The sequence below is a fragment of the Brassica napus genome, chromosome A5 (assembly GCF_020379485.1).
Source record: "Brassica napus cultivar Da-Ae chromosome A5, Da-Ae, whole genome shotgun sequence".
Taxonomy (NCBI): Eukaryota; Viridiplantae; Streptophyta; class Magnoliopsida; order Brassicales; family Brassicaceae; genus Brassica; species Brassica napus.
Genome location: NC_063438.1, coordinates 10,887,816 through 10,915,748, shown reverse-complemented (window position 1 = coordinate 10,915,748; position 27,933 = coordinate 10,887,816). Strand labels below are relative to the sequence as shown.

General features: G+C 41.6%; 2 protein-coding genes and 2 pseudogenes across 3 annotated transcripts; 3 read left to right on the top strand and 1 right to left on the bottom strand.

The window, feature by feature from the left end:
• The first annotated feature begins 15,578 nt into the window (after nucleotides 1-15,578).
• LOC125608574 (zinc finger MYM-type protein 1-like) lies at nucleotides 15,579-17,669 on the top strand. The gene is made up of 4 exons (XM_048778990.1): nucleotides 15,579-15,819; nucleotides 15,922-16,241; nucleotides 16,411-16,970; nucleotides 17,096-17,669. Exons 1-4 carry the CDS (start codon nucleotides 15,579-15,581, stop codon nucleotides 17,667-17,669), a joined length of 1,695 nt encoding a protein of 564 aa, XP_048634947.1.
• A 2,335-nt stretch (nucleotides 17,670-20,004) lies between these two features.
• On the top strand, nucleotides 20,005-22,363 carry LOC125608720 (annotated as a pseudogene).
• LOC125608573 lies at nucleotides 22,204-23,983 on the bottom strand (annotated as a pseudogene).
• A 286-nt stretch (nucleotides 23,984-24,269) lies between these two features.
• On the top strand, nucleotides 24,270-26,474 carry LOC106451685 (tubulin alpha-2 chain-like). Of its 2 annotated transcripts, XM_048779181.1 has the most exons (5): nucleotides 24,270-24,488; nucleotides 24,859-25,093; nucleotides 25,179-25,549; nucleotides 25,638-26,098; nucleotides 26,181-26,474. In XM_048779181.1, the coding sequence occupies exons 1-5, from the start codon at nucleotides 24,396-24,398 to the stop codon at nucleotides 26,314-26,316; spliced, it is 1,296 nt and encodes a 431-aa protein (XP_048635138.1). In that variant the 5' UTR covers nucleotides 24,270-24,395; the 3' UTR covers nucleotides 26,317-26,474. The 2 variants fall into 2 exon arrangements, with proteins under 2 accessions (XP_048635138.1, XP_013749098.1); XM_013893644.3 differs by having other exon boundaries at nucleotides 25,638-26,474.
• The last annotated feature ends 1,459 nt before the right edge of the window (nucleotides 26,475-27,933 follow it).

The window sequence follows — 27,933 nt, the reverse complement described above, 5'->3', positions numbered from 1 at the left end:
AATAAAATTATCAAAAAATTTTAAAATAAGATAATTCTTATCTATATTTTGTTGCTATCTGAAAAAAATATTTTTTATTATAAAAGTTAAAAAGATACAAAAAATTATGATTAAATATTATTCAAGAAAAAATATTTATGTAAAGATATTTTCTAAATTATTTCTAAGATATGAGTTTTTTAAAAAATTTAACACATGATGTTTAGAACACGGGATTATGCTTATGAGAGAGTGGTTCGGGAATGGGCTTCGAGATGGGTCGAATGGACTCTGAAAATAGCTTATTTTTTTTAACTTAAGCCCACCGGATGACATGGCATCTTGGTTGGTTCATAATATTTTGTCCATGTGGTACCTTTAAAAAAATTAGGATTTAGTTCCTTTTATATAATAGGATATAATTAAATGATATTTTGAAAATTTTAAATATTATTATAGTTCTGTTTCTACTATTATATTATTTATTATTATATTAATGATGATTTATGAGTTATTACCATATTCTAAAAAATTTACCAACAATAGAGACTAACATTAAATGTAAATGTTCATGTCACAATTAGTTTCAAGTCATGTCATCGTTTATGCTTTGTTATCAGTTTTCTTTCAAAATCAATGTCGTGATGACAAATGTCAAATTGTTCCGTAAGAATTTTTTTTGTTATTTAATTTCTAATAGAAATTATATAAAATATAGTTTTTATAAACTAAAATTTTCTTAACTTTAATATTTAATATTTTAATTACAAAATATATTATTAATAGTAATTTCATTATTATTTAAAAAACTATATATGTTATCATGATTTATCTTGTTATCTTTATGCATCAACAATTTTGCCACACCATAAATTTTTGAAGTCATTCGATATGTTATAGTTCTTAGTTTGAAAATCAGAAATGCTAGTGAAAAAGAAAATAAATTTTACAAGTGTATATAAGTGCCAATTCTAAGGTTTAAACTAGGGATGGACACTTTACCGGATATCTGAAGCCGCACCTGAATCCGATCCGAAAAACCCAAACCGAATCTGAACCGAAGTAGCAAAGCGGGTATTGAATTAGAAGAGATTGGATATCCGAAGCTGAACGAGTAATATCCGAACCCGAATGGATATCTGAAGATAACCGAACATATGCATAATTAACCATATATTTCTAGTTTACATCTCTCGTTTTATATAAAATATTTATATTGATACTACACATATTTTAAGTTCATATGATACATATAGAATTACAGAAAAATGATTTGATACTCACTTAAAATATATGGCAAACTTTTTATTTCAAGAATTTACAAAAAGCTACATCCAGAATTTAAAAACAATGACCAAATTAATTCTCTTTTAGTTTCAAAATGTTATGTCCAAATCTATTAACCATTCAATCTATTAAAAATAAAAAATTAATTAAGTAAAAGTTATATTTTTAAATACAAGAAATTTGAGAAATGAAAAATATTTTTTTTTTCAAAATCTAAATATCCGAACCCGATCCGAAATAACCAAACTCAAACTAAAAATACCCGAATCCGACCCAAAGTATAGAAATACCCGAACGGGTTCTATACCTCTATATCGAAATACCCAAAAATCCGAAGTACCCGAACGGGTACCCGAACGCCTACCCCTAGTTTAAACTGTGATTTTCTTTTCAAAATCCACCTCTGAGTGAAGAGGTTGAAACTCTCCCTAACGGTTCTTGTCCCATCAGTTCATCAAACCCCTCCAGAGTGTTATACCAACCTTGTCCTGAATAAGGTTTTTTTTTTTTTTTAAACCATATGTAAAGCACCATCGTCCTGAAATTGATGGTAAAGTCTGAACCTCTACCTGTTATGCTGCCCGCTGTATATCAGCACCTGTGCATCTGCCCAAAGTATATTCTGTTTTCGTTAGGTTGAGCGTTTACGTGGGATAAATATCCAAATTACTAAAAATCTTTATTGTTCCAACAGTAGCTTAAATAAACGAAAGACCAAGGCGACCAGCCGACCACATAACCAAATAACTACTAGCACCATGCATGCATTCAAAACATTGAAAACACGAGACTAGGATTATAAAACTCCATAAGGGAAACGGCTAAAAGGACCAATAAATTTTACATGTGTGTACACAAACTCAGTCAGCTGACGTCAAAAAAAAAAAAACTCAGTCACCTATAAGTAAAATATAATCACCTCCTCACCAGAGAGAGGCTAAAAACCTGTGCTCAAGTTCTCTCTCTTTTCTCCTAGAGAGACAATTTTCTCTCGTTTCTTCCTTCCTGTTTAAGGTGAGTTTGGTCTCGGGTGAAGTAAACAATACTAAAAATGGGTCGAACAGAGGCGTTTATTAGATATCGACACTGAGCTATACAAACTTAGCGGCGAGATTAGGGTTTATCATCCGTACAATCATCTCTCTACTATTTGTACTTTTCCGGTTTAAGCTCTCACGAGCTCCGGCTTGCTTTTACTTTCTCCACCTTTGTAACATCATCTCGAAATCTAATAAACGCCTCTGTTCGACCCATTTTTAGTATTGTTTACTTCACCCGAGACCAAACTCACCTTAAACAATTGGCGCCCACCGTGGGGCCGAACAGACCCAGCGTTTCTAGACCGATATGACCACCGGAGGTACGAACCCAGATACCTCGGGAGAGGAGCCGGCGCTCACTCCCCCTCCGCCTCCTCCCATCCTCTCGTCGGAGTTCATGAGTTCAGTCATAGCCCGACTTGCTCATCAAGAAGAAGTTCAGAAGACGACGAATGACCAGCTTGCCGCCATTGTCGCTGCTCTTAGCACCTCCGCCGGCGACTCACAACCGCTCCGTCGTTACCTCTTCAATACAAACCCCCCTACTCCGGCAGAAGGACGAACGACGAACCCAGTCGATCCTACTCTTCAAATCGCGGAAACCCTCGTCGCCGACGCTCTTCCTACGGCGTCAGACCCATCGACTGTCCGAGAAATCGCTGAACTTAAACTAAATTTCCAACAAATGAGTTCGAGAATTCACCAAGCAACGAGCGCAGTTCCCGAGATCGACAGTGTCATCGCATCAACCTCGCGTACTCCTTTCACCGAGGAACTGACGGAGGTTAAACTCCGAAAGATGGACAAGTTGCGTCTCCCGGAATACAAACCAGGAGGAGATCCCGTCGAGCATTTGACAGCTTTTAATATTGCGGTAGCGAGAGCCAGACTTGCTCCCGATGAAAGAGATGCGGGATACTGCCAACTTTTTATTGAAACACTCAACGAGCAAGCCTTAACCTGGTTCTCGGAACTCGAAGAGAATTCAATTAGAAGCTTCAAAGAGCTCTCCTCGGCGTTTCTCAAGACTTACATCATGTTCGCCAAACGTGAAGCAACGGCTTCAACGCTCTGGAACCTCAAGCAAACGAAGGACCAGAATCTTCGTGACTATATGGAACGGTTTAAGTCGGTCGTGTCAAGAATCAACATTCCAGACCACATCGCCGTCGACGCCTTAAGGAACAATCTCCTTGTGGACTGTAGGTTCCGAGAAGATCTCTATCGGTGCCCCACCACGTCGTTGCAAGATGCCGTTGCTCGTTCTCATAACTTCATTCGTATGGAAGAGGACACCAAAGCCATCTTGAGCAAGCATAACTCGGCGAAGCAATCAGCGCCTAAAAGCGCCGCCGCAGCTCACGTCGAACCTCGTCAACATGCCCCAAGCGATAAAAACAACCGTAAGAACGGTCTCCTTTACGTCGTCGACGAAAACGGGAAGAAGTGGAACACCTTTCATCGGGAAACCGACCGTCCAAGCGAATCCCCCCGAGCAACGGCGCCAGCCACGGTCGCCCAGGTCGATTCGGCAGCGGGATCTTCCCGGACTCCACCAGGGCTTACTAAATCGTGCAAACTCCACGGAGTAAAAGGTCACGACACTTCAGAGTGCAAAACACTTTTTGCGCAATTCCTCTCCTCACTCGAAAGCGGTGAGATCAAGATCCCTCCTCCGAAGCCAAAAAGCGAGAACAGCTGGAGCGGAAACAAGGACAGGAAAAATCAGCGAAAAAATCAAGCAAAACCGCGTCAAGACGACCAAAAGCCAAAGGTCCCCGAGCAAATCCCACATCCAGACGACGATGGTGACGCCTCAGCTGACGAAGATCCGCCAGCAGCCAGACAAAGGATTGAAGTTATTCGCGCCCAACCGGAGTCCTCATCAGACGAAGAGAGTGACCTCGAGGAAGCCCTCGATCCGTCGGACTTACGCGTACTCCTCAAACGAAAGACCACGTCGACGAATGACAAGACTCCCGGATCTTCCGATCTCCGAGTCGAGCTCAACGCTAAAAGAGCTAAGCATTCGCTGAGCCCAGGACCTTCACTGGCAACTCCTGATGGAAATCTTATCGTCGATCTACGAGATCAGCTTAACGCGCGAGTCGGTGATCTGCGTGCAAAGCTAGACCACAAAAAAGCCGGGTCGCCGAAAGAAAGCGAAGACCTCCGAGCTCTTCTCACCAGGAAGCAATCAAATGTCAGGCCACGGATCAACGTGATCATGGGAGGATCTCCACCTTGCGGGGACTCCGTACGAGCGGTAAAGGATCACCGACGAATGGTGGACACCTCGCAGCGCTGGCCGCAGAAGTCCCCAGCTGATCCTCCAATTTCCTTCTCAACCGAAGACCTTCTCGGAGTAAACTTTCCTCATAACGACCCTCTTCTCGTCGTTTTGGCTATCGATAAGTACGACGTCACCAAAGTGCTGATCGATACCGGCAGCTCGGTCGATATCATTTTTCGCGAAACTCTCGTAAAAATGGGAATCGACCTAAAAGACGTGAAACCGTCTTCTAGGACTCTCACCGGCTTTAACGGCTCCTCTGAAGTGATCATGGGAACTATCCGTCTCTCGGTACAAGCTGAGGGAGTAGCTCGAATGGTCAAGTTTTCGGTAATCAGCACCAAGGCTCCCTACCACGTGATACTAGGCACTCCATGGTTATACTCCATGCGAGCGATCGCATCAACGTACCATCAATGCGTCAAATTTCCGGGAATGGATGGTACGGTTAAGACAGTGAGAGGAGATCAACGGGCCGCGCGAGATCTCTTGATTGCCACGGTCAAACTGCAGCGATCTCAATCGCTAGTCAACTCGATCTCCCCTCCTGTAAGCAAGATCTGCCCACCAAAAGAAGAGGTGCTCGAAGTCCCAGTTTTCGAATCAGATCCAAGTAAAGTGATACGAGTAGGCGCTTATTTATCGGACGAGATGCAGCGCGATATCACGGATTTCCTGAGGAAAAACTTGTCTACCTTTGCTTGGTCGATGACTGACATGAAGGGAATCGACCCATCCATCACGACTCACGAGTTAAACGTAGACCCAAATATCAAGCCCATTCGACAGAAGAGACGAAAGTTGGGTCCCGAAAGATCCAAAGCAGTTGTTGAGGAAGTCGAGCGCTTATTAAGCGCGGGCTCGATAGCAGAAGTTCGTTACCCGGAGTGGCTCGCTAACCCGGTGGTTGTCAAGAAGAAAAACGGCAAGTGGCGCATGTGCGTCGATTTTACCGACCTCAACAAGGCTTGCCCAAAAGACAGCTATCCGCTTCCAAACATCGACAGGCTTGTCGAATCAACTGCCGGCAATGAAATGCTCACGTTTATGGACGCTTTCTCGGGATACAACCAGATCATGATGCATCCTGATGATCGAGAGAAGACGTCGTTCATAACTGATCGAGGAACTTACTGCTACAAAGTAATGCCCTTCGGGCTGAAGAATGCTGGTGCGACCTACCAACGACTTGTCAATCGTATGTTCGCCAAACAGCTCGGTACAACGATGGAAGTCTACATTGATGACATGCTCGTCAAATCAGTCCGAGCAGACGACCACCTGGCACATTTACGGGAGTGTTTCGACATCCTAAATGCGTACAAGATGAAGCTAAACCCGGCCAAATGCACCTTCGGTGTATCGTCCGGAGAATTCCTCGGCTACATAGTGACGCAGCGAGGAATCGAAGCGAACCCAAAGCAAATATCAGCTGTGCTCGATCTACCCAGTCCGAGAAACTGCCGAGAAGTCCAGCGACTAACAGGCCGAATCGCAGCACTTAATCGTTTCATCTCCCGGTCAACCGATAAATGTCTCCCTTTCTACGATCTCCTCCGAGGAAACAAAAAATTCATTTGGGGCGATAAATGTGAGGAGGCTTTTAGTCAGCTCAAACATTACTTGACGACGCCCCCTATCCTGGCAAAGCCAGACATAGGCAACGTTTTATCTCTCTACATTGCGGTCTCATCCGCCGCAGTCAGCAGCGTGCTAATCAAGGAGGACCGAGGAGAACAACGACCTGTTTTCTACATGAGCAGGAGGATGACCGGACCAGAAACCCGGTACCCGACACTTGAAAAGATGGCCCTGGCCGTCGTCGAATCAGCGAGGAAACTCCGCCCATATTTTCAGTCACATTCGGTAGAAGTTCTCACCGACCAGCCGCTCAGAACTGTCCTGCAAAACACGAACAGAGCTGGCCGTCTTACCAAATGGGCGATCGAACTCGGAGAGCTCGACATCACTTACAAGTGTAGAACCGCCGCTAAGGCTCAAGTCCTCGTCGATTTCCTCGTGGAGTTATCTCCGGAACTCGCTCAAGATTTGGAAACCTCGGATTCAACATGGATCCTGCATGTCGACGGTTCCTCGACAAACAAAGGCTCTGGAGCAGGAGTTCAGCTTCAATCCCCATCGGGAGAACTCATTCGACAGTCGTTCAGTTTCGGTTTCTCAGCATCAAACAACGAAGCAGAGTATGAGTCACTCATCGCCGGCCTTCGCCTCGCCAAAGCAGTCAAGGCTAAGCGACTCAGTGCGTACTGCGACTCACAGCTCGTCGCCAGTCAGTTCAGCGGTGATTACGATGCGCGCAACGATAGAATGGATGCTTACCTCCGAGTCGTACAAGCATTGGCTAAAGAGTTCGAATTCTTCGAGCTCACAAAGGTTCCTCGTGGAGAAAATGTCTGTGCGGATGCGCTAGCAGCACTCGGAAGCAAGCTACGCGATCAAGTCAAAAGGACCATTCCAATCCACCGAATCGAGAAACCAAGCATCGACATCTCAGCGGAATCAGCTAACTTCATCACCACAGAGCCCGAAACGACGCCCTTATCTGAGACCAACGACGACTCCGAGATGACAGACCAAGATCAGCTACTACCAGACTGGAGGACTGAATTCATCCAATATCTCACCGCGGGCACACTCCCAACGGATAAATGGGCCGCAAGACGATTAAAGAGGCGCAGCGCGCACTACGTCGTCATGGAAGAAGAACTCCACCGAGTAACGGCTAACAAGGTCCTCCTGAAGTGCATTTTTGCCGAGCAAACGCAGCTAGTAATGGCGGAAACTCACGAAGGAGCAGGTGGAAACCATTCTGGAGGACGGTCACTAGCCCTGAAGATTCGGAACTTAGGATTTTTTTGGCCAACTATGAATACCGACTGCGAAGCATACGCCCGGCGATGCGACAAATGCCAACGACACGCTCCGAGTATCCATAGTCCAACCGAGCTACTACGAACGTCCTCAGCCCCTTACCCATTTATGCGATGGGGGATGGATATCATCGGACCAATGCCGAATTCTCGCCAACGTCGCTTCGTGCTGGTATTAACCGACTACTTCACCAAATGGATCGAAGCAGAAGCCTTCGTGCAGGTTACAGAGAAGGAAGTTCGCGGCTTTGTCTGGAAGAACATCATCTGTCGCCACGGTCTACCATACGAGATCGTGACAGACAACGGATCACAGTTTATGGCCGGAAATTTTAAAGATTTCTGCAACAAGTGGAACATCCGACTAAGCCCTTCGACGCCGAGATATCCTCAAGGAAACGGACAAGCAGAATCCTCGAACAAGATCATCATCGACGGAATCAAGAAGCGCCTTGACCTCAAAAAAGGACATTGGGCCGATGAACTCGACGGCGTGCTCTGGTCGCACCGGACAACCCCCCGAGGAGCAACAAAATCTACCCCTTTCTCACTCGCTTACGGGATGGAGGCAATGGCTCCAGCCGAGGTCAATGTAACAAGTCTCCGCCGGTCCAAGATGCCTCAGCATGTTGAGCTCAATCAAGAGATGCTGCTAGATGCCCTCGACGGACTAGAGGAGAAGCGCGACCAAGCCTTACTTCGAATCCAGAACTACCAAAACCAAATCGAGAGCTACTACAACAAAAAGGTCCGCTCGCGTCCACTCGAGCTCGGCGATCTGGTTATGAGAAAAGTCTTTGAGAACACCAAAGAACCCAACGCTGGAAAACTCGGCGCGAATTGGGAAGGACCGTATAAGATCACTCGAGTCGTCAAACCAGGAGTATACCGACTCGAGACTTTCCGCGGAGAAGCAGTCCCACGAGCTTGGAACTCCATGCATCTTCGTCGTTTTTACTCGTAAAACGAGTAACCTATCAGAACGAGTAAAATGATCTACATCACCGTTTTACTCGCAAAAAAAAAAAAAAAAAAAAAAAGAACCGAGTAGATGCACCCTACGGTCACTTCTACTCTACCAAGTAAAAATGATTACCAAGCCACTTTTACTTGGACCAAAACGAACTACGAAAGGCTTGATCCTCCTCGGAGGTACGTAGGCATCCCCTCTACGGGGTCCAGCCCCAACCTAACAAAAATACATCTCGTCTCACTCTCTCGAGTAAAACGACGAGAGTAAAAGCCCCATCAAATGATGCTAGCCCCTTAATTCGAAAGCGGCGCACGAGCACTCATCCCACTTAATCGAAGATATCCTGATCAGATATCAAACGAAGGGAAAAACAGAGTCCCGCGTCACCGATGCTCGAGGCATTGACCGGCTCATGAGCGAAATTTCTGGATCTTATTGCAAATCGAAGAATAATGAGTTGGCCGACCAAATTTCTCTCGATTACCGCGGAGCATCCAGATACCTTTTCCTCGGAAACTCGTTAAAACTCCTCGCCTTGTTTTTGTTTGTTATTTAATTACAGACAAGGTTAGCAGGAACGACTTAACGAGAAACGGATTACGATTCAAAGCAAAACAAACACTTAATAGAAATTTCAAAGTTTTTACAGAATGCTGAGTTCATAGATTCCGAGGAACCAAGGCTACAAAAAAAGAGCGAAAGAAGTTACAACAAACAACATTGATTATTAGTCGACCACAGGAGGATCCTTGTCGCCACTGCCGTCACCCTCTCCGGGACCCGAGACGCGGCCAAACTTTGTTGGGATTGACTCAGTAACATTCGCAGCTGGCGTCTCAGTTGGAAGGTCGTCTCCCTTCCCCGGGTCTTCCGACGAGGAAGCCGACGAGCTGGCATTCTTCGATGCCTTCGCAGAGGAATCGGTCAGCACGATGGTAGGCACGGCCCCGTCCTTCTGAACAACCGGTCCCACTGATGTTCGCTCCGTCGGGTCGACACCTTGGTCGGTGTGCTGATTGGAAGATACGGCCGTCTGAGCGGGCTTCTCCGTCGGATCTGCAGATCGGGGATCTCGGTCGGCGAGGGGAGTGCGAAGAGCAATGGCAGCCTCTGAATCGATCAAACCAATGTTCGACCCAAATGGGTCGAGCTGACGCCAAATCTCTTCGATCAGGAACCGAGACTCCAACACTAACGGGGAGAGGCGAAGATCTTCTGCTGGAATTTCCTTTACTTCCAAGCGTTCTGCTTCCTCTTCATAATGCCTCTCTTGCCCAGCGAAGAAATCGATGGTTTCCTGCGGGATCTCGACACCTGAGGCCTTAATCTGCTCGAGACATTTCCTTGTTCCAAAGGCTTGGCTGTAGAGACATCTAGCATCGTCATACTTGTCCCTTTGGTCCTCACGAAGAGAAATCCTATGGAAGCGTTTCTCGGCCTTAGCAATCATGGCGATCAACACGCGAATCCTCTCGTGCGTAACCTCGTACCTACGAGATTTCCGAAGCCTGGCCATCTCCTCGGAATGCCTAAGTGATTCCGCGGCTATCCTTCTCTCTAGATCGACCTTTTCCTTCCGCTGCTTGTCTACCACAACTTCAAGGTTGTTCATCGCCTCCTTACACATCTGCAATTCAGCCGCGTCAGATGTTCGCGTCTCGTCAAACGCTTTCCTGAGAGACCTCTCCCGAGCAATGGCTTCAGTCTTTTCCCGCGAAGACACCCGAAGAGCCTTCTCCACTCTCTTCTTGGCTTCTTCGCTCTCGCGGATCTGCTCTCTAGCCCGCCTAAGGGCTGAGTCATACTTCCCGACCAGAACATTCCAGTCGCCGTGACTCTGATCAAAACACAAAAAAAGACTTAGCCAAAATAATTTAAGGTTCGGAGAAGAAGGAAACGAGCAACCACTTACCTTTACCGACGAGCAAGAAGCATGTTCATATTCATCTTTGAAGATGAGGTCCCCCACTGAAGGAAGCAGATCGGGACCGCCTTTGACTAGCCGTAGCAAACGAGCGCAATCCTCCGGGTAACAGGCCAGCGGGAGCTCTCGGTTGAACTCGAACTTGAACCCATCCTCCGGGGTTTCCTTGGGACGGCCGGACACACGGGTCTCAGAACCTTCCGTGATATGAGCCGAAGAGTCGCCCCTCAGAGGGACTCGCGATCTTTCAGAGGCTGGCAACTCTTTCGGAGTCTCCGAGAGGCCCTGATCACCCACTAAGGCTCCGCGATTCTGCTGAGGGCCCTCCCGTCTTCTCCGACGCAAAGCGATGGTCTCGTTTTCATCATCATCCGAGGTCCCAACCTCGGGAGTAGCGTCAGGGACCAAAGCTTGGAGTTCCTCCTCGCAAACCGAGGATGGTCGGGGCACGGAGAAATCTTGCTTCTTCGTTTTCTTCTTCCTGGGAACGTCTTCCGCAGGTGGTTCCGCGGCTTTCCTCTTCTTACTACCCTTCTTAGAGGGGTTATCCGGATCGGTTTGACCTATCTCATTGGACTCCTTCCGAGTCTCCTTGCTTCTCTTCTTCTTCGAGGCCTTTCCCTGAGAAGAACCACCAGTAGGCGCCCGCTTGGGGGTAACGGGGACAGCGTCCGTAATCTCGACTCCTGCAGAGCCGTCAGTACCCTTTTTGGCACCTATCTTCCCCGCCGCAATAAGGCTAAGATCGGGCAGTTGCTTCATTGTTCGGGCCTGATTGATTGCCTTTTGCTCGGCTCGTGTAAAAAGAGATAACCGCTTCGAAGTCGATCGATTGATGAGAGGAAGCGAATCCGAAATCCAATGCTCTGCAAAAGAAAATTCCTAATAAGATGTTATTCGCTTGATAGGAAACATAAAGGGGGAGTGAGAACTTACGACTCGCAATCCGTTCTACAGATCTTTGAATTCTCTCCCGAGTAAAATCCTCCCAGTGATCTTGCTTCTGCAACGCGACAATCCGAGCACTCTCCTTCCAATCCTCGGGGTACGTAGCAAGATTCGGGTGACCAACTACAAAAAAAAAACATATACGCGTTAGACGAGCACACGCCACAATCGTTACATAAGATAGCGTGCAGTACCCATCTCTGCATTCCAGAGAACGCGGTAACCAGACTTCGGAGGCTCTTCGAACGCTGATCTGTTCGACTTCACGTAGAAGTACGAGCGCTGCCAGTCTGAAGTTTTGGTCGGATACCCCGTGACCACGTTATAGTTTGGGCGCATCCTCGTCGAGACGAGCCCATCGTCGGAAATCGAAACTGAAGTCAATTCTTCAAACGACCTCACACTCATCGATGTCCCTGCCTCAGCCGCGATCACCGATAAAACGACCATCAACCGGAGAGAACCGTTCATCAACTGGCTTAAAGCGACTCCTCTGCGGAACGCGTAAGCCGTGACGATTCGGGGAATTGGGAACCATAACTTCGTGTCGTTCCTGAAATACGACTCGTAGATGCACTGATACCCCTTCGGAGGCGACCAAGGCCTCTGATCCCGCTTTGGAATGATGAACGAGACCCCGTGTGCATTGAGATCTCGGAGGATAGCTTCCACCGACTCCACGGTGGACTTCGTCCTCTCGACGTTGGACCAATCTTGTTCGTCGACGACCGAAGGTCGAATTCTCCAAACCTCCAGTGGACTCTCCTCGGCGAAGATGTTCCCGGGATAATAGCTGATCGGAACAATCGAGGTGTCAACCGCTTCCTGACCGTCGTCATCACCCCGGAACTGTTCTCTCGCTTCCGAGACCAAGAGACGCTGCGATAAGTCCATATTTCCCGTATCCATCATCGCTTCGTGATGGATACCGTCAGAATCCCGAGCAGATACCACCCCCTTTCCCTTTTGTTCTCGCGTCAAACGATGAGATGACGACATCTCGGATAATCGCAGATCTAAAAACAAAGATAAAGAGAGAGAAGGAGCGTAGAGAGAGAAAGTACCTTTAGCGCTGCGGAGAAAAATGAAAAGAAGTGGAGAGGGGGGGAGCTATTTATAGGGAGAGATAAGCGCGGAGATCAAGGCATCATCATTACGCCTAATAAGGCCTAAGTGGGCCTAAACCCAATTAGGCGCGTGATCGACAGATGCGCCGGTCCGTCTTCTCGACCCGTAAGCGTTTATCTCGCGATCGCAACGCGTGAGAAACGGACGCGTCAATCCATTCTCTCGATTGAGAAGTATCGATTGAACGGGTCGACTCCTCAACGATCAGTCGCTTGCTCGGATTGAACCTTTTGTTCTCCGAACTACAGACACCAAATTCATCGAAGATCGATTGCTCGACCATCAATAAACTGGGGGGGGACTTACTGTTGGGGATGGATTTAACCCATCCACAAAGCCCATCGAACAAAAGGCCCAGTCCAGCAAACCGAGTCGACGTCGGCGCAGAAGCCGATTCTCGAGGCTTCAACTTAACCAGGAAGCGCCGTTAGTCGAAGCGGAGAGCAAGCGAAGCGAGGTTGATCGACTCAACGGCTCGAAGCGAGCATCTCATAATCAGGCCCGAAGGACCGACAAAGCCCAATCAGTAAAAAGAGATTAGGTTAAGGTAATCGAACAGAGTATAAAAGGAGAGGAAAGCAAAGGAGAAAGGCATCGACACTGAGCTATACAAACTTAGCGGCGAGATTAGGGTTTATCATCCGTACAATCATCTCTCTACTATTTGTACTTTTCCGGTTTAACCTCTCACGAGCTCCGGCTTGCTTTTACTTTCTCCACCTTTGTAACATCATCTCGAAATCTAATAAACGCCTCTGTTCGACCCATTTTTAGTATTGTTTACTTCACCCGAGACCAAACTCACCTTAAACACTTCCTCTTACCACACACCCATCTTTCAGAGGGAAAGAAACGGAGACTTTTTGGTGTATAATATGGTTTTTAATGTTCTGATCATGCGATCAGATCCTCTGTTTCGGCTTTGTCCAATTAAAATTTTCCGTTGCGGATTTTGATTCGGTTTTGTCCGATTTTGTTGTGTGTAAAGCTCTTCTCCTTCTGTTTCCACCTTCAATCCATCTGTCCAAAGGATTGATGTTCCCTTTATTAGAAAAGCTCAACTCTTGATTTGGAATTGGAATCAATCTTCGCATATGAGAAAGTGAAGTATCCATGAAAGTCAAGATTAGAGGGTTAGAAGATACTAGAGAGATTTCGAAGCAGGAATAGAAAAGTCGGAGCTGCCGTTCAGGCTAGTGTTCCAACAATGTTCTGTCTCGGGTCTTTTGAAGTTCTTCGCTGGATTTAATTCTAATGGATGGAAAAGAAGTCCTTGTTGAACGGGAGGCGATCGAAGGAGATTGGAGCGAGCAAGCAGTTTCAAGAGAGTCGGAGATGGTGAGCGTGATCGGCCGGCCAGAGTTAAGGCGACGTTTCTCTTTCTTCGATTCAGGAAGCGGTGGAGTTTCAAAAGAGGACACGTGTTGTATACGTGGTACTCATGTGCATCATGTTTATCTGTAGGTTTGGGCTCAAGTTCAGCTGAATGTATTTTATGAAAGTTTTGAACTGCTTGTAAATGTGTCCTTTCGGGTTTCGTTTTATAAAACGAAATGTTGACAAAAAAAAAGAGAGGCTAAAATCGAAATCACTACATACTGATACCTAATTTCACAACATAATCACATCCAACTAGGATAAGATCTGCGCCCTGCACGGGTGAGATAAGTATAAAAATGATATATTAAAATTATAAAATTGTATTTTGCATGGTTTGTATAATATAAAGTGAATTATATAAAATTTAAAAAGTATATATTTTATAAAAAGGAAATATAATGTCAGCACTAAATATAGTGGACTTTATGTAATACACCTTAATTTTTAAAATTGTTAGTTTATATTTGGTGGACTTTGGTGAATAGAATAATTTTATTTTGTTGGGCCTTATTTCAAAAATGTCGAAAATCAAAACAAAATTGATTTTCTTAAAAAAAAAAAAATTCAAGTTGCGTGATTGAGGATAAGGGCCACAAAAATAACACGCTACCTAGATTGATCTTTTTTTTCCATCAAATTTTGTTTTAATAAAAAAGAAACGGGCTAAGCCCAACGACCGAAGCCCAAGTACAAAGGCCCACACTACTAACGGGCAACCAAAAAACAAACAAAAGCAGAAGCCCAAATTAGCTACAACTGCCCAAAGCCCAAACCCTCAAACCCAGCACCGACAGGCTCTGGTACGCATGCGTCGAGGAGGCTGAAGCGAAACACGTGTGGAGATCCTGACCGTCAGTGCGCCACGCGTCGCTCTGCCTCGACCCAGCCGTCTGCGCCTCACCAAGCCGCCGTACCCAACCGCTGAAACCCTCGTTTCGCCGGAGCTTTAATCCCTTCAAGCCTCCACTGATATCATGGTCGGAGGTGACTATCCTCATTCCCAAAACAGAAGCTATAGGCTTCTATATATATATATATATATGCTCTTATATCACACGCTTTTCAACGGCATCCGGACCTCCCTACATATATATATATATATATATATTTATGTAGCTTTTTCAAATGCATTGATTTGGATCAATGTATTCGTTACTAGCATTGATAACATGGTTTATAGTTACAAATCTTTTCGTGAGCGATCCGGTTTTAGAACAATGGGTTGAAACCAGGGGCGGAGGCAGCTAAGGGGTAGGGGGGTCAGCTGACCCCATAAAAAAAAATTAAGATAAATTTTGTATTGATTCCACTTAAAAAATAAATTTGACCCCACAAAAATAATTACAAGACATTAAAGGCAAAATTTAATTATATTAGTTTTAATCTTATTTTATTTCTATAGTTGCAAAAACAATTTAAAATCATTAAACATATTTTGGGTATTTAAACTTTAGTGTTATTTTAGTTTAAGCCCAGCTTATATTAAGCCCAAATAAATTATAATACAAAAACATTGAAAATAGGAAAAAAAAACCTTTCTCTTCCTCTGCAAACACAAGACGACGGCGACCTGTTCCAACTCGTGCTCTCCACATTCAGGTTCGTTTTTTATATACTTTTTTTGTTATATTCTACTCTTTTGTTTATTTTGTTACTTTATGTCATGATCTGAATATTTTTAATGATTAGTTTTATATCTCAAAAAAACTAATCTATCTTATTTAACAGTAAGCTAATGGATAAATTTCTAAATCTGAAAAGAAAATCTCCATCAACCGATGATATTCATCTAGACGACATGCCGCATGATCCCGGAGAAAGAAAAGGGATTCATGAATATGATCATAATCAAATAGATGAGGTGAGACGCAAGTACTTGACTAGAGGACCTTGTCAACCTCGTGGGCATAGTTTTAACCAAAGAGTTATCTCAGGTGCATTAAGGCGGTTTAATCCTTCTTGGTTTGATCAGTATGGTGATTGGTTGGAATACAGTGTCAAGAAAGAGAAGGCATATTGTTTCTTTTGTTATTTATTCAGCAACGAGAAGAAAAGTGGAAGTGTTGGATTTGTCACAGAGGAATTTGATAGTTGGAATAAGTCTGACAAATTGGCTGGCCATGTAGGTGCGGTAAATAGCTTTCACAACATAGCCAAAAAGAAGTGTGAAGATTTGATGAGACAAGGTCAGTCAATCAAACATGCTTTCCAAAAGCAAACCGATGTTGTAAAAAAAGAGTATCGTATCCGACTAAATGCTTCAGTCGATGCTGCTAGATACTTACTGAAAAAAGGATTACCGTTTCGTGCTCATGATGAGACAGTCGATTCTAGCAGCAAAGGAAATTTTTTGGAGTTAGTGAAATATACTGCTGCACAGAATGAAGATGTGAGCAAGGTTGTGCTGAAGAATGCTCCTGGAAATAATCAAATGGTGTCTCATCCTATTCAAAAAGACATTGTTAATTGCTTTTTAGAAGAAGTAATTAATTTCATAGTTCAAGAGATGGATAATTATGTGTTTGCTTTATTGGTGGATGAATTCAGCTGATTGTTCTATGAAAGAGCAAATGGCTATAGTTTTTCGCTTTGTCGATAAACACGGTATGGTCAAAGAGAGATTTGTTGGTCTTATCCATGTGAAAGATACATGTTCTTTATCTTTGAAATCTGGAATTGATTCATTGCTTGCTAAATATAGTCTGAGTCTGAAAATGGTGAGAGGACAAGGCTATGATGGAGCAGGAAATATGAGAGGTGAATTTAATGGTCTGAGAGCACTGATTTCAAAAGAAAACAGTTCGGCATACTATGTACACTGTTTTGCTCACCAACTACAATTGGTAGTTGTTGCTGTCGCGAAGAAACATTTTGAAATTAGAGATTTCTTTGATAAGATTTCTTTGTTAGTGAATGTGGTTGCAGCTTCTTGTAAAAGGAAATATAAAATGCGAGAAATTCAGCGGGATATAATTGAAAAGGGAATAAGCAGTGGTGAAATCAAGACTGGAAAAGGATTGAATCAAGAGTCTTCTCTTCCAAGACCAGGGAGTACACATTGGGGTTCTCATTATAAAACGTTGATGCGGTTAGTTGAGATGTTTTCTTCTGTGGATGAGATGCTTATGTACGTCGAGGATGAAAGTGCTGATCTTACCCAGCGAAGTCAAGCAAATGGTCTTCTCAAATATATCCATACTTTTGATTGTGTGTTCTACCTACATTTGATGTTGCACATTTTGGGACTCACAGAGAACTTGTCACTGGCCTTCAACTAAAAGATCAAGACATCCTAAATGTTGTCTCACTAGTAGAATCCACTAAGCGGCAACTACAGAAGTTCAGAGATGATGGCTGGAATTCTTTTGTGAATGATGTTTTAGCTTTTTGTAAGAAACATGACACTGGTATTCTCAACATGGAGGACGATTTCATCGATCCAAGAAAGCCACACAAAAAGACCAACATTACCAACTTGCATCATTATCAAGTTAACTGTTTTTATACAATATTGGATATGGAGCTTCAAGAGTTTAATGGTCGCTTTAACGAGGTAAACTCTGAGTTACTCGTTTGCACATCAGCTTTAAGTCCTACTGCTTCATTCCGTGAGTTTGATAAAGAAAAGTTATTGAGACTGGCTAAATTCTATCCTGAGGATTTTAGTGTTATGGAGTGCATATCACTTAAGCAGCAACTTGACATTTATATTGATAATGTACGAGGAGATGAAAGGTTTGCTGATTTGAAACATCTTGGAGATCTATCGCGGTTAATGGTAGAAACCAAAATCATCTTTCTAAACCTTTGGTGTATAGGCTCTTGAAGTTATCTTTGACTTTGCCCGTTGCAACCGCAACCGTTGAGAGATGTTTTTCAGGAATGAAGATCGTCAAGACAGTATTACGAAATCGTATCGGTGATCAGTTTCTAAGTGCTTGTCTTATTTGTTTTATTGGAAAAAATATATTTGAAGATGTAGCCAATGAAACTGTTATAAAAAGGTTTCAAGCTATGAGTGAGCGTATAGTACATTTGTAGTTTTTTTTTGGTATAATATATTTGTAGTTTTTTTTTGGTATAATATATTTGTAGTTTTTTGGTCATTTAAACATTATGTTTTGATTTTTTTTCCGATTCCGGTACAAAAAAATTTCTGGTTCCGCCACTGGTTGAAACCCCTCCACCTCCAGATTAATGTACCGCCACTGGTTTGCTGTGTGGAGAATGGTATCGTCAAAGGGTTTAAAATGGTGAGTAAGGACTTACCGCCACTGGTTTGCTGTGTGGAGAATGGTATCGTCAAAGGGTTTAAAATGGTGAGTAAGGACTTGTGACACTTGTCCAATGAGTAAGCGTATATAGACATTACATGGGAATGCATGAATGGTGAGTGTATGTTTATTCGTTTGATACAGTTTATGGACTTTAAAGCGATTTCTCTCCTCTCATCCGGTCAACTACACTGGTTCTTAACCTCTCTTGAATATCAATGGGATGGTGTCCTTGATTTACTGATCTCATAGCATACAGAACCAATAGAATATTGCGTTTTTTTTTGTTTTTTATTCAAAAAAACAAATATAATATTTTTTTTTCTATAAAATCTAAGAACAAGTGGTTTACTTTTGATGCTATGATTACATTTCTTTGTTTTTGAAACAAAATGCTATAATTACATAAAACTAAATTCATTTGAGGACGTAAATTTATTCAACACCATCATTTTTTATGTCTTCCACCTAATTGTTTAACACCATTTCATTTTTAACCTATACAATAGTTTTGTTTAATAAATTCAACACCTTACCTCCACCATTTTTGTTTCATCTTTTTATATTTTATAATTTAATAATTACATATTAATAATAATTTTGATTGTAATTAACTTAAATAATTAAAATAACATAGCTTTAATAATTTTTTAGTAAGTTCATAACTAATTTTCAAAAAATAATACTAAAAATATCATAAAAATAACATTACGAAACTTCAAATACACACAATACAAACATACAAAACCGCAAATAAAACACATAATTTAATAGTACAATAGGCTAAATTCAAACAACAAACTTTTAAATCACATCCATAAATTTTAAAGTCTTTTTAATCATGGTACATTCTGAATTTTGAGTGTTATGGATTATTATTGTGATCCATTTAACAAAAAAAAATTAAACACACATTTTTTTTATTGAAAGCTGATACAAAAAATATCGTAAAAATTGATTTTTTTTTGTATCCAAATAAAGTGAGACTAGGCTCTATTTATAGATCATAAAAATCATTAGTTTTGATATATATATTTTTCTTAAATATGATTACTATAAAATAATTGAATTTCAATAATTTGAGGGGATAAGAATCTCACAAAAATTTTGCCAACCAATAAAAATATAGTTACACATTTTAAGAGGATATTAAGTTGGTGTGTTTCACTCTCAACCAATTTTTTTAAACCCAGACCGAACCGACGGTTGGACCGGGTTAATCCGCCAACCAGAGACCAGTTCCGGTTAGGTTAATAGCAAAACCCAACTAAAAGTTGAACCGGTTAAAAACTTGTATTAAACCATAAAAATCTAGAAACCAGCGACCCAATGAACCGACCAAACCCGGATATGATTTATATGTAAGCCAAAATTTTATTAGTAAAATAATTACCCTTTCTAGTTTTCTTATTTTAAGTAAATATATATTTTGTAAAAGATTAATAAAGCAACGCCGTAATTCATTTTTTAGAATTTTACCATCTCTGCAAATCACAAATCACAAGAAGACTCACAACCATAGATTTTCACGTCAAGGTATTATTTATGTCTATGTCTCACTTTGTCTAATTATTATTTTATGACCACTTGTGTTAATAATTAAAACATTAACATTATGAAATTCCAAATTTACATAAATGAATAAAACATTATAATTATTCTTGCTTCACATTATACGAGCAAATAAGAACTTAGTTTTCATGATTTTTTTTAAAGTGAAAGTATTTGGAGTGATGAAGACTTGAAGAACAAAGTTTAAATGTGTTTTTCATATATTTTAAATTTTAACTATTAAATAATTCTATAAGTTTTTATTTTATTTGTTTTTTTTTATTTTAAAGTTTTTTAAACCATTTTGGTTACTAAAAAATTTATTTGACAGGATCTGTTTTCTAAATAATATGTATATTATTTACAAAATATCATTAAACTGAATTTGGTTGAAACCAATTGAATCCAGTCAAACTATAGGGACCCATTATCCAAAACTTTTCCGGTTCGGTTTTAAAAGCATCTCTCTATTCACATGTTGCCACCTGTCATGATATCCCCTATATTTTTTTTTGCGTTCACCAATCACACAATTTTTTCTTAACATTCAACACTCAACGCTCAACGCTCAACACTCAACAGCCATTGAAACCAAAATTTAACTACCTCAGTGCAAGTATTCTAACTATAAACAACTCAAGATTTGAGTCTTTTGACTCAAGATACAATGTCCATATCAACTTTTTAAGAAAGGTGACACTTGCTAGCTCAGCCAGCAATTGCAACTGCCACCTCATCATCCACTGTTGACTGCGTTGACCTTGTGTTATGTATTTTTTCTTCTTCCGCATAAACTCGAGCTTTCACCCAAAAGACTTCTTGTAGCAAGAAAGAGAAGGAAACCCTAATCCATTGACCACAGTTTATCAAATTTCTATGGAGGCTGCTGCTACAACAACTATCCCAGAGGCGATCTTAGTGGAGATTATTGTAAGACTGCCGTTAAGAAGCATTGCCAGATTGAAATCGGTCTGCAAACAGTGGAAAGCGCTGATAGAATCGTCATATCTCCGTCGTGTCTTCGTCTCTCTACAAAAACAATCGTTTTCCTCCTCATCCTCATGGTCTCTCATGTTCGGAACCGATTATCCTTACCCCATCGCAGAAGCTATGGGCTTCCACGGATGCAGCACATGGGATCTTCCCAGATCTCTAGGCTCTTACATCATGCCTTTTCAACGTTACCCTAATCTCCCCACCCGTAGCTACTTCTATACATCTTCTTCCAACGGCTTGATCTGGATCGATCTGTTCCCTACTCGCACTGTCGGCATGACTTTCTATTACAAGACCTTTGTCGGTAACCCAGTTTCACAGCAGTGGGTTGAGATCCCTCCGCCTCCTCATGAATGTAAAGCTACTGCTTTGGTAACGCGTGTGGACGAAGACGGCGTCGTTTTGAGCTTCAAAGTGGTCAGGACATGTGACCCTGACCCTTATGATCAGAGTCTTGTACCAAACGACATGGGAATGTATGAATGGAGAGTGTGTGTGTATTCTTCCGAGACAGGGGCATGGAGTTTCAAGCGGCTTCTCTCCTCTATTCCCGTTCAATACACTGCCTATTACCCTCCTGTCAATGTCAATGGGATGCTTTATCGGTGGGAGAGGATAGTGGACCCGGAAGCCTTTTAGCTTATGACTTCTTCGGCCCTGAAGACCATGATCACTGTCAGGTTATACCTCTCCCTCTTCCGTATCACGAAGACGTTAGGAGATGCTTGACTACCTCGGGAGGAGATGTTATCTACATTGAGATACTGTATGGAAGATTGAAAGTTTGGAAGCTGAATAACAACAAAAACGATTCTGGGCACTTGTCAGGGGAAGAAATCAACTTGGTCTCTGTGGTGGGATCTGATTTTGATTGTTTTCCCATGGCAGTGAATCCGTTTAATGCGGATATCGTCTATATGTGGAGTGTTCAAGACAGTTGTTTGGTGTCAGGTAACTTGCGGACACAAGAGTTTGTTGTTCATCAAGAGTTAGAGAGTTGGAGGAATAGTGAAGGTTGTTATAGCATAAATACATACCATTCTAAAGGGTATATAGAAGATAATCACAACATAACTACGGTACTCATGTTATCTTAGTTTGTTCTCCCACAATGGATGGATCCTGTACCCTGTCTGCCAAATTGAACTTCCTTTTTGTGGATCCTGTAACTTAAGGACTCTTGAGAGTTTATTGTCCATCAAGAATCAGAGAATTGGAGTAATAGTGAAGGTCTTTTGGGGCATAAGCATATCCCTTCTAAGTAGTAGTATATGGTTGGATTGTCAGGTAAGGTTATCCCAAGTGGCTCCCACAATGGATGTATTCAAAACCTCATCCACCATGTTGAGTTTGTAACTTTTCTGTTGCTTCTTGCGAAAGCTTATTTTGGTGTTTAATGTATTTTGTTTTGTCTTCGTTACAACTAGCGCTTTTATCAATATCAGGTCTTGTTTTTTGTGATGCAATAAAATCCAGACTTATCTAACTAAAATCACAGAACACAAGACGGGCAACACACACTTAAAGCCCAGTCACCATTTAGACCGTCTCCTGAGAGTCACACCACATCACTAGAGTGGCTAGAAGATCAATAGTTGTCGTCTCAACTCGTTACTGGTGTGGCCCCAGTCCAACAGCTATACCGCCAGCTTCCAGCATCAGCCCCACCAATTTCCTCGTGAAGTATGATCCATTGTCAGTGTTGACTGTTAGATTGTTCTAATTGAGACGAGTCATAAACAAGAATATCTAATTTGTGTCTAGTAGAGCACTAACCAATCATTTCGACAATGTGGAAGCGTAGCACATCAGCAGAAGGTTTGAGATCTGCATCAGACAATGTATTGGAGAAAGGATTTCTTAACGCCTTCCGGGCCAACGATTAACAGTCCGTAGGATCTTTTGCTGAGGATTTTACTGCACTGAGAAGAGGTGTACCTTCGGCTGAGCAACCAAACATAACTTTGACTCTTTCTAGAAAACTCCAAAAGGTGTTAAAAAAAAAAAAAGAAAAAGAGAGTTACGAGTTCTGTAAACGGAGGATTTTAGAATTGCTTAGAGGGATGTTGCAACTTACATGACCCAAGAAGGCATTAAATTTAATCGGATGGTTCAGCACCATTTGATGTAGCCTTTGGCCTGTGACATTAACAGATAAAGGCAAATAGCTTGTACATGCCAAGAAAATTAAAAAAAGAGCAAGATTTCGACCAATCAAGTGTTTCCTTACAATATGGTTACTTACATTGCTCACCTGCAGCAAAACTATCACGTTCCAACCTGTCAACCCGGTTATCACAAATTATGGAAGATCTTTCTGTTAAAAGTGGTGTGACACTTCTCGCTCCGAGTTCCTACAATGAACATATACACAAATTCAGTGGCACAACATTCACATGTGGTTTAGACCAGACATAGTAGAAGAAGCAAAACACTTACTGTACATTTCTCAATAAGCCTGAGATTGCACATTTTAAAAGTTATCATGACCCGAGAGCTAAACATGGAATAAAAAAACTGCCGAGGTTGTAAAATCAATAGCAATCTATTTACATACATACCCAAAGCTGCAAACACCTGCCACTGCATGATGCCATGAGGAAGAATCACCTCCTGATCTTCTTGTGCGAAAAAATCAACTCTAGATTTGTCTATGCTTTGTATACAACCTTGTACCAAACCTCTTTTGCCATTAAAGAGTTCTACCCTTGCATAGAAAAAAAGGTGCAAGCAGTTACTTACAGCCACAAAATGATTGCCCCTTAATTTACTATCCACACACATGACACACGAGTAATTTAACTGAAAGAAATATTCTAAATACATAGAAGCAAGAAAACAAACTAAGAAGAGCTTTAGATTGAGTCAAAGACAAAGAAGTCAACTTTTACAAATGGTCTCGTGAATCTCTATCTAATACTTCCATAAAACAAAAATGAGTGTAATTTTTTAACCTGTCTTCTGCTTTCAATCTTAGAACTTTAGCCATATGCCAAAACTCAGTCAGGGCATTGAACACGAACCATTCCACCCTTTTTTATAAAAATTGATATTTGCACAAAAGAGAGAAGCTTAGTATCATCACTTGGCGCAACAATAAGTAACAAAATGAGAATCACTGCCGCTTACTTAGAACTCTCATCTGATAGAATTACAGTTAATTAGCTCAAGTCCTAAGTGATTACTCTCCATCTGATTCTGATTGGATTGTTGCACAGATTCACATATAACAATAACTACATGAGACGAAGCGAGGGAGGCCAACGGAGGAGACGATGACGAAGACGCGAACCTCTCGAGGCTTGAAGGCGGAAGCCATAAAGCAAACAAGACTCGGCAAATCGGAAAGCTATGGCCGTGAGGCTTCGATTCGGTTTACTCGATATTGATCAGGTCCGGTTATATTCCGGTTAAGCGTATCTCAAGGGATTTTGAAACGAAAATATCCCAAAGAGAAGCAAAGCGGCAAATTTTAAAATAAGAAAATAGTAATATACAGCTCAGGAGAACAACAACCCTATCATTAACCATGGTTTGCAGTTACCCAATCTTATCATCACACGTGTCCTAGAGGAGCCGTTAACCTAAAGATGGATGGTTTCGCTTATAAAACAAACAAGAGCAGCATCGATTAAACCACCACACCAGATCTAGATTTATTTTTCCCAGGAGAGCGTCTTCATACACGCCCACCTTCCTTCGTCTTCTTCGGCTAGGAATCTGAAAGGAAAATGAGGGAGTGCATCTCGATCCACATTGGTCAAGCTGGTATCCAGGTCGGAAACGCCTGTTGGGAGCTTTACTGCCTTGAACATGGCATTCAGGTTCGTCTCCCCCTTCGTATAGATCTGTGCGTTTTACATCAGATCTAATGTATTCGTTCCTACATTTCCATTGTAGATATAGTTGTGTAGATCTGTGTTTGATTTTAGATCTATTGTAGAAGAAATGTACGTGGCTTGATGCGAGATCCGTTAATACGTGTGTGCACGTTTGTTATAGTTGATTTGAGATCCGTTTAGATCTGTGTTTGCTTGCTATGGTTGATTCAACAATGTTTGTTCGATGAACTAGAACTCTTGTAGGCTTTATTATTATATAGAAGGTGTCGATTGATTTAGTCCTGATTTGTATCCTCACTTTTTCACTGTTTCGTTTTGTATTAACGTACTGGTTGGATCTGGAATTGTGCAGCCTGATGGACAGATGCCAAGTGACAAGACTGTTGGCGGAGGTGACGATGCTTTCAACACCTTCTTCAGTGAGACCGGTGCGGGCAAGCACGTCCCACGTGCCGTCTTTGTCGACCTTGAGCCCACTGTGATCGACGAGGTCAGGACCGGTACTTACCGTCAGCTTTTCCACCCTGAACAGCTCATCAGCGGTAAAGAAGACGCTGCCAACAACTTCGCCCGTGGACATTACACCAGTAATTCTCTCACTCATCCCTTTTATAAATAATATCATCACTCTATATTAACTGAAATGAAATTGCATTTGAAATCTGTTTTCAGTTGGGAAGGAAATTGTTGATCTGTGTTTGGACCGTATCAGGAAGCTTGCTGATAACTGCACTGGTCTCCAAGGGTTCCTTGTCTTCAACGCCGTTGGAGGAGGTACTGGATCTGGTCTTGGATCACTTCTTCTCGAGAGGCTCTCTGTCGACTACGGGAAAAAGTCCAAGCTCGGGTTCACTGTTTACCCATCTCCACAGGTCTCTACCTCTGTCGTTGAGCCTTACAACAGTGTCCTCTCCACTCACTCCCTCTTGGAACACACTGATGTCTCTATCCTCCTCGACAATGAAGCTATCTACGACATCTGCAGACGTTCCCTTAACATTGAGAGGCCTACCTACACCAACCTCAACCGTCTCGTCTCTCAGGTATCAATCAAGCCATTCATTCGCAAACAACTCAAATCTTGAAGTTGTTTCATTACTCATGTGTGTGTTTTTTTTTTTTTGGTTTCAGGTTATCTCTTCCTTGACTGCTTCTCTAAGGTTCGATGGTGCCCTGAACGTGGATGTCACTGAGTTCCAGACCAACTTGGTTCCATACCCAAGAATCCACTTCATGCTTTCATCCTACGCCCCAGTCATCTCTGCTGAGAAGGCCTTCCACGAGCAACTCTCTGTTGCTGAGATCACAAACAGTGCTTTCGAGCCAGCTTCCATGATGGCCAAGTGTGACCCTCGTCACGGGAAATACATGGCTTGCTGTTTGATGTACCGTGGTGATGTTGTCCCCAAGGACGTCAACGCAGCTGTTGGAACCATCAAGACCAAGCGTACCATCCAGTTTGTTGACTGGTGTCCTACTGGATTCAAGTGCGGTATAAACTACCAGCCACCAACTGTTGTTCCAGGAGGTGACCTTGCTAAAGTGCAGAGAGCTGTGTGTATGATCTCCAACTCCACGAGTGTTGCTGAGGTGTTCTCGAGGATTGACCACAAGTTCGATCTCATGTACGCCAAGCGTGCTTTCGTTCACTGGTATGTGGGTGAGGGTATGGAGGAAGGAGAATTCTCTGAGGCTCGTGAGGATCTTGCAGCTCTTGAGAAGGATTATGAGGAGGTTGGTGCTGAAGGTGGCGATGATGAGGATGACGAAGGCGAGGAGTACTGAGAAGAATAAAGTTTCGAAATGTTAAATTCTGTTATCCTTTGTGTTTGCGTGAATGGGTTCGAAACACTCTTGTGACGAGCCCTTTGTTTTTTTCAAACTACTTATCCGATTTATTTCTTTTTGAATTTCTATTGTGGTACTCTCTCTATTTGGGTTTATATTTTGTTTGGAAATTTCGATCAATCCCAGACGAGGGAACCCTAGGAGAGCCGATCATATTTTTATTGAATAAACATTTTCAGTGAAATATCAGTATATGTGATAAAATTTCAGGTATAACTACTTGAAAATGGATTAAATAAGAAGATAAATATGTGTTTTTATAACACAATTTTGGTAATTTGTATATTTTCTTAAATCTTATGTGTAGTCCAGTTTGCATTATCCCATTAAACCTTTCTATTTTATAAAATAAGAGAAAGTCAATGTTAACTTTTCTATATATTTTTTTGTTAAATTTTACGATTTTAATTTGTCATTTTTACTTAACATTTCTATATTTGTTATAGACAACTAATGACTTTCACCTGAATTTACTATGTTATCAATGTTTTTGAAGCTGTGACAAAAAAAAAAGCAATGTTTTTGAAGTTGTTCCAGCTCTGTTCTCTTAGGTGGGGGTATTGGATTTAGAAATTTGATAGAATCAGAAGGAATTATAGTTTCCATTAAATTCCACTGTTATTCAATTATGGATTTCATCAATTCTTTTAAATTCTTTTGTTATTGGATTAAGCATTTGGAATCATTCTTTTAATTACTTTAAATTCTGTTGTTATTCAATATTTGATAGATTTTGTAGTAATGGTATTTGATAAGAATTTAATGGAAAATGTCATGTATAAATGTAAAGGGTCAATTCTTTGCTCTTATGCAGAGATTTGTAATGAATCGTAAGAAAACACAAACAGTAGCATTTCTCTACTTCTCATTTTTCCAGAAGTACGTGAAGAATGAAGAGACCTTTGTGGATGATAATTAACGAGTTACCGGCATATATAAAGAACAACAATTAACAAATATAAAGTCAATGTTGCCTTGTTGCTGAAGAAACCCAGTGTCTGTTAACCAAATCAAGATGCCTTCTGAGACTTTCGATTGTGTGCTTTCGCACATCGTTGTTAAGAGCCATTACGAACACAAGAGCAAGATAAAAAATGCAAATACTTGGAGAAAAACTATGGCAGAACTTAGAAGATATGTGGAGAGATGTTATGGTTTAGATGATCCATATATTTTATTTATTAGTATTATGATTTTAATAAATTTGCTACAATCCATAAACTATGTAGTACTAATTACTATTTTCTTTCAGTTTTAAGAATAAAATAAATTTTGTTACCTTTTTAAATACACAAGGATTCAAAAATTTATAGAATTTAGAGGAATTAGTATTCTCTCAAATTTATGTATATTCTTTTAAAATCCATAATTGAAGTAAGCATAAGAATTAGATAAATGCATTAAAATCTCATCAAATCTTTAAAAATACTGCAAAAGCTTTTCCTTATGAATTCTTTCAAATTCCGATCATATTTTTATTGAATAAACATTTTCAGTGAAATATCAGTATATGTGATAAAATTTCAGGTATAACTACTTGAAAATGGATTAAATAAGAAGATAAATATGTGTTTTTATA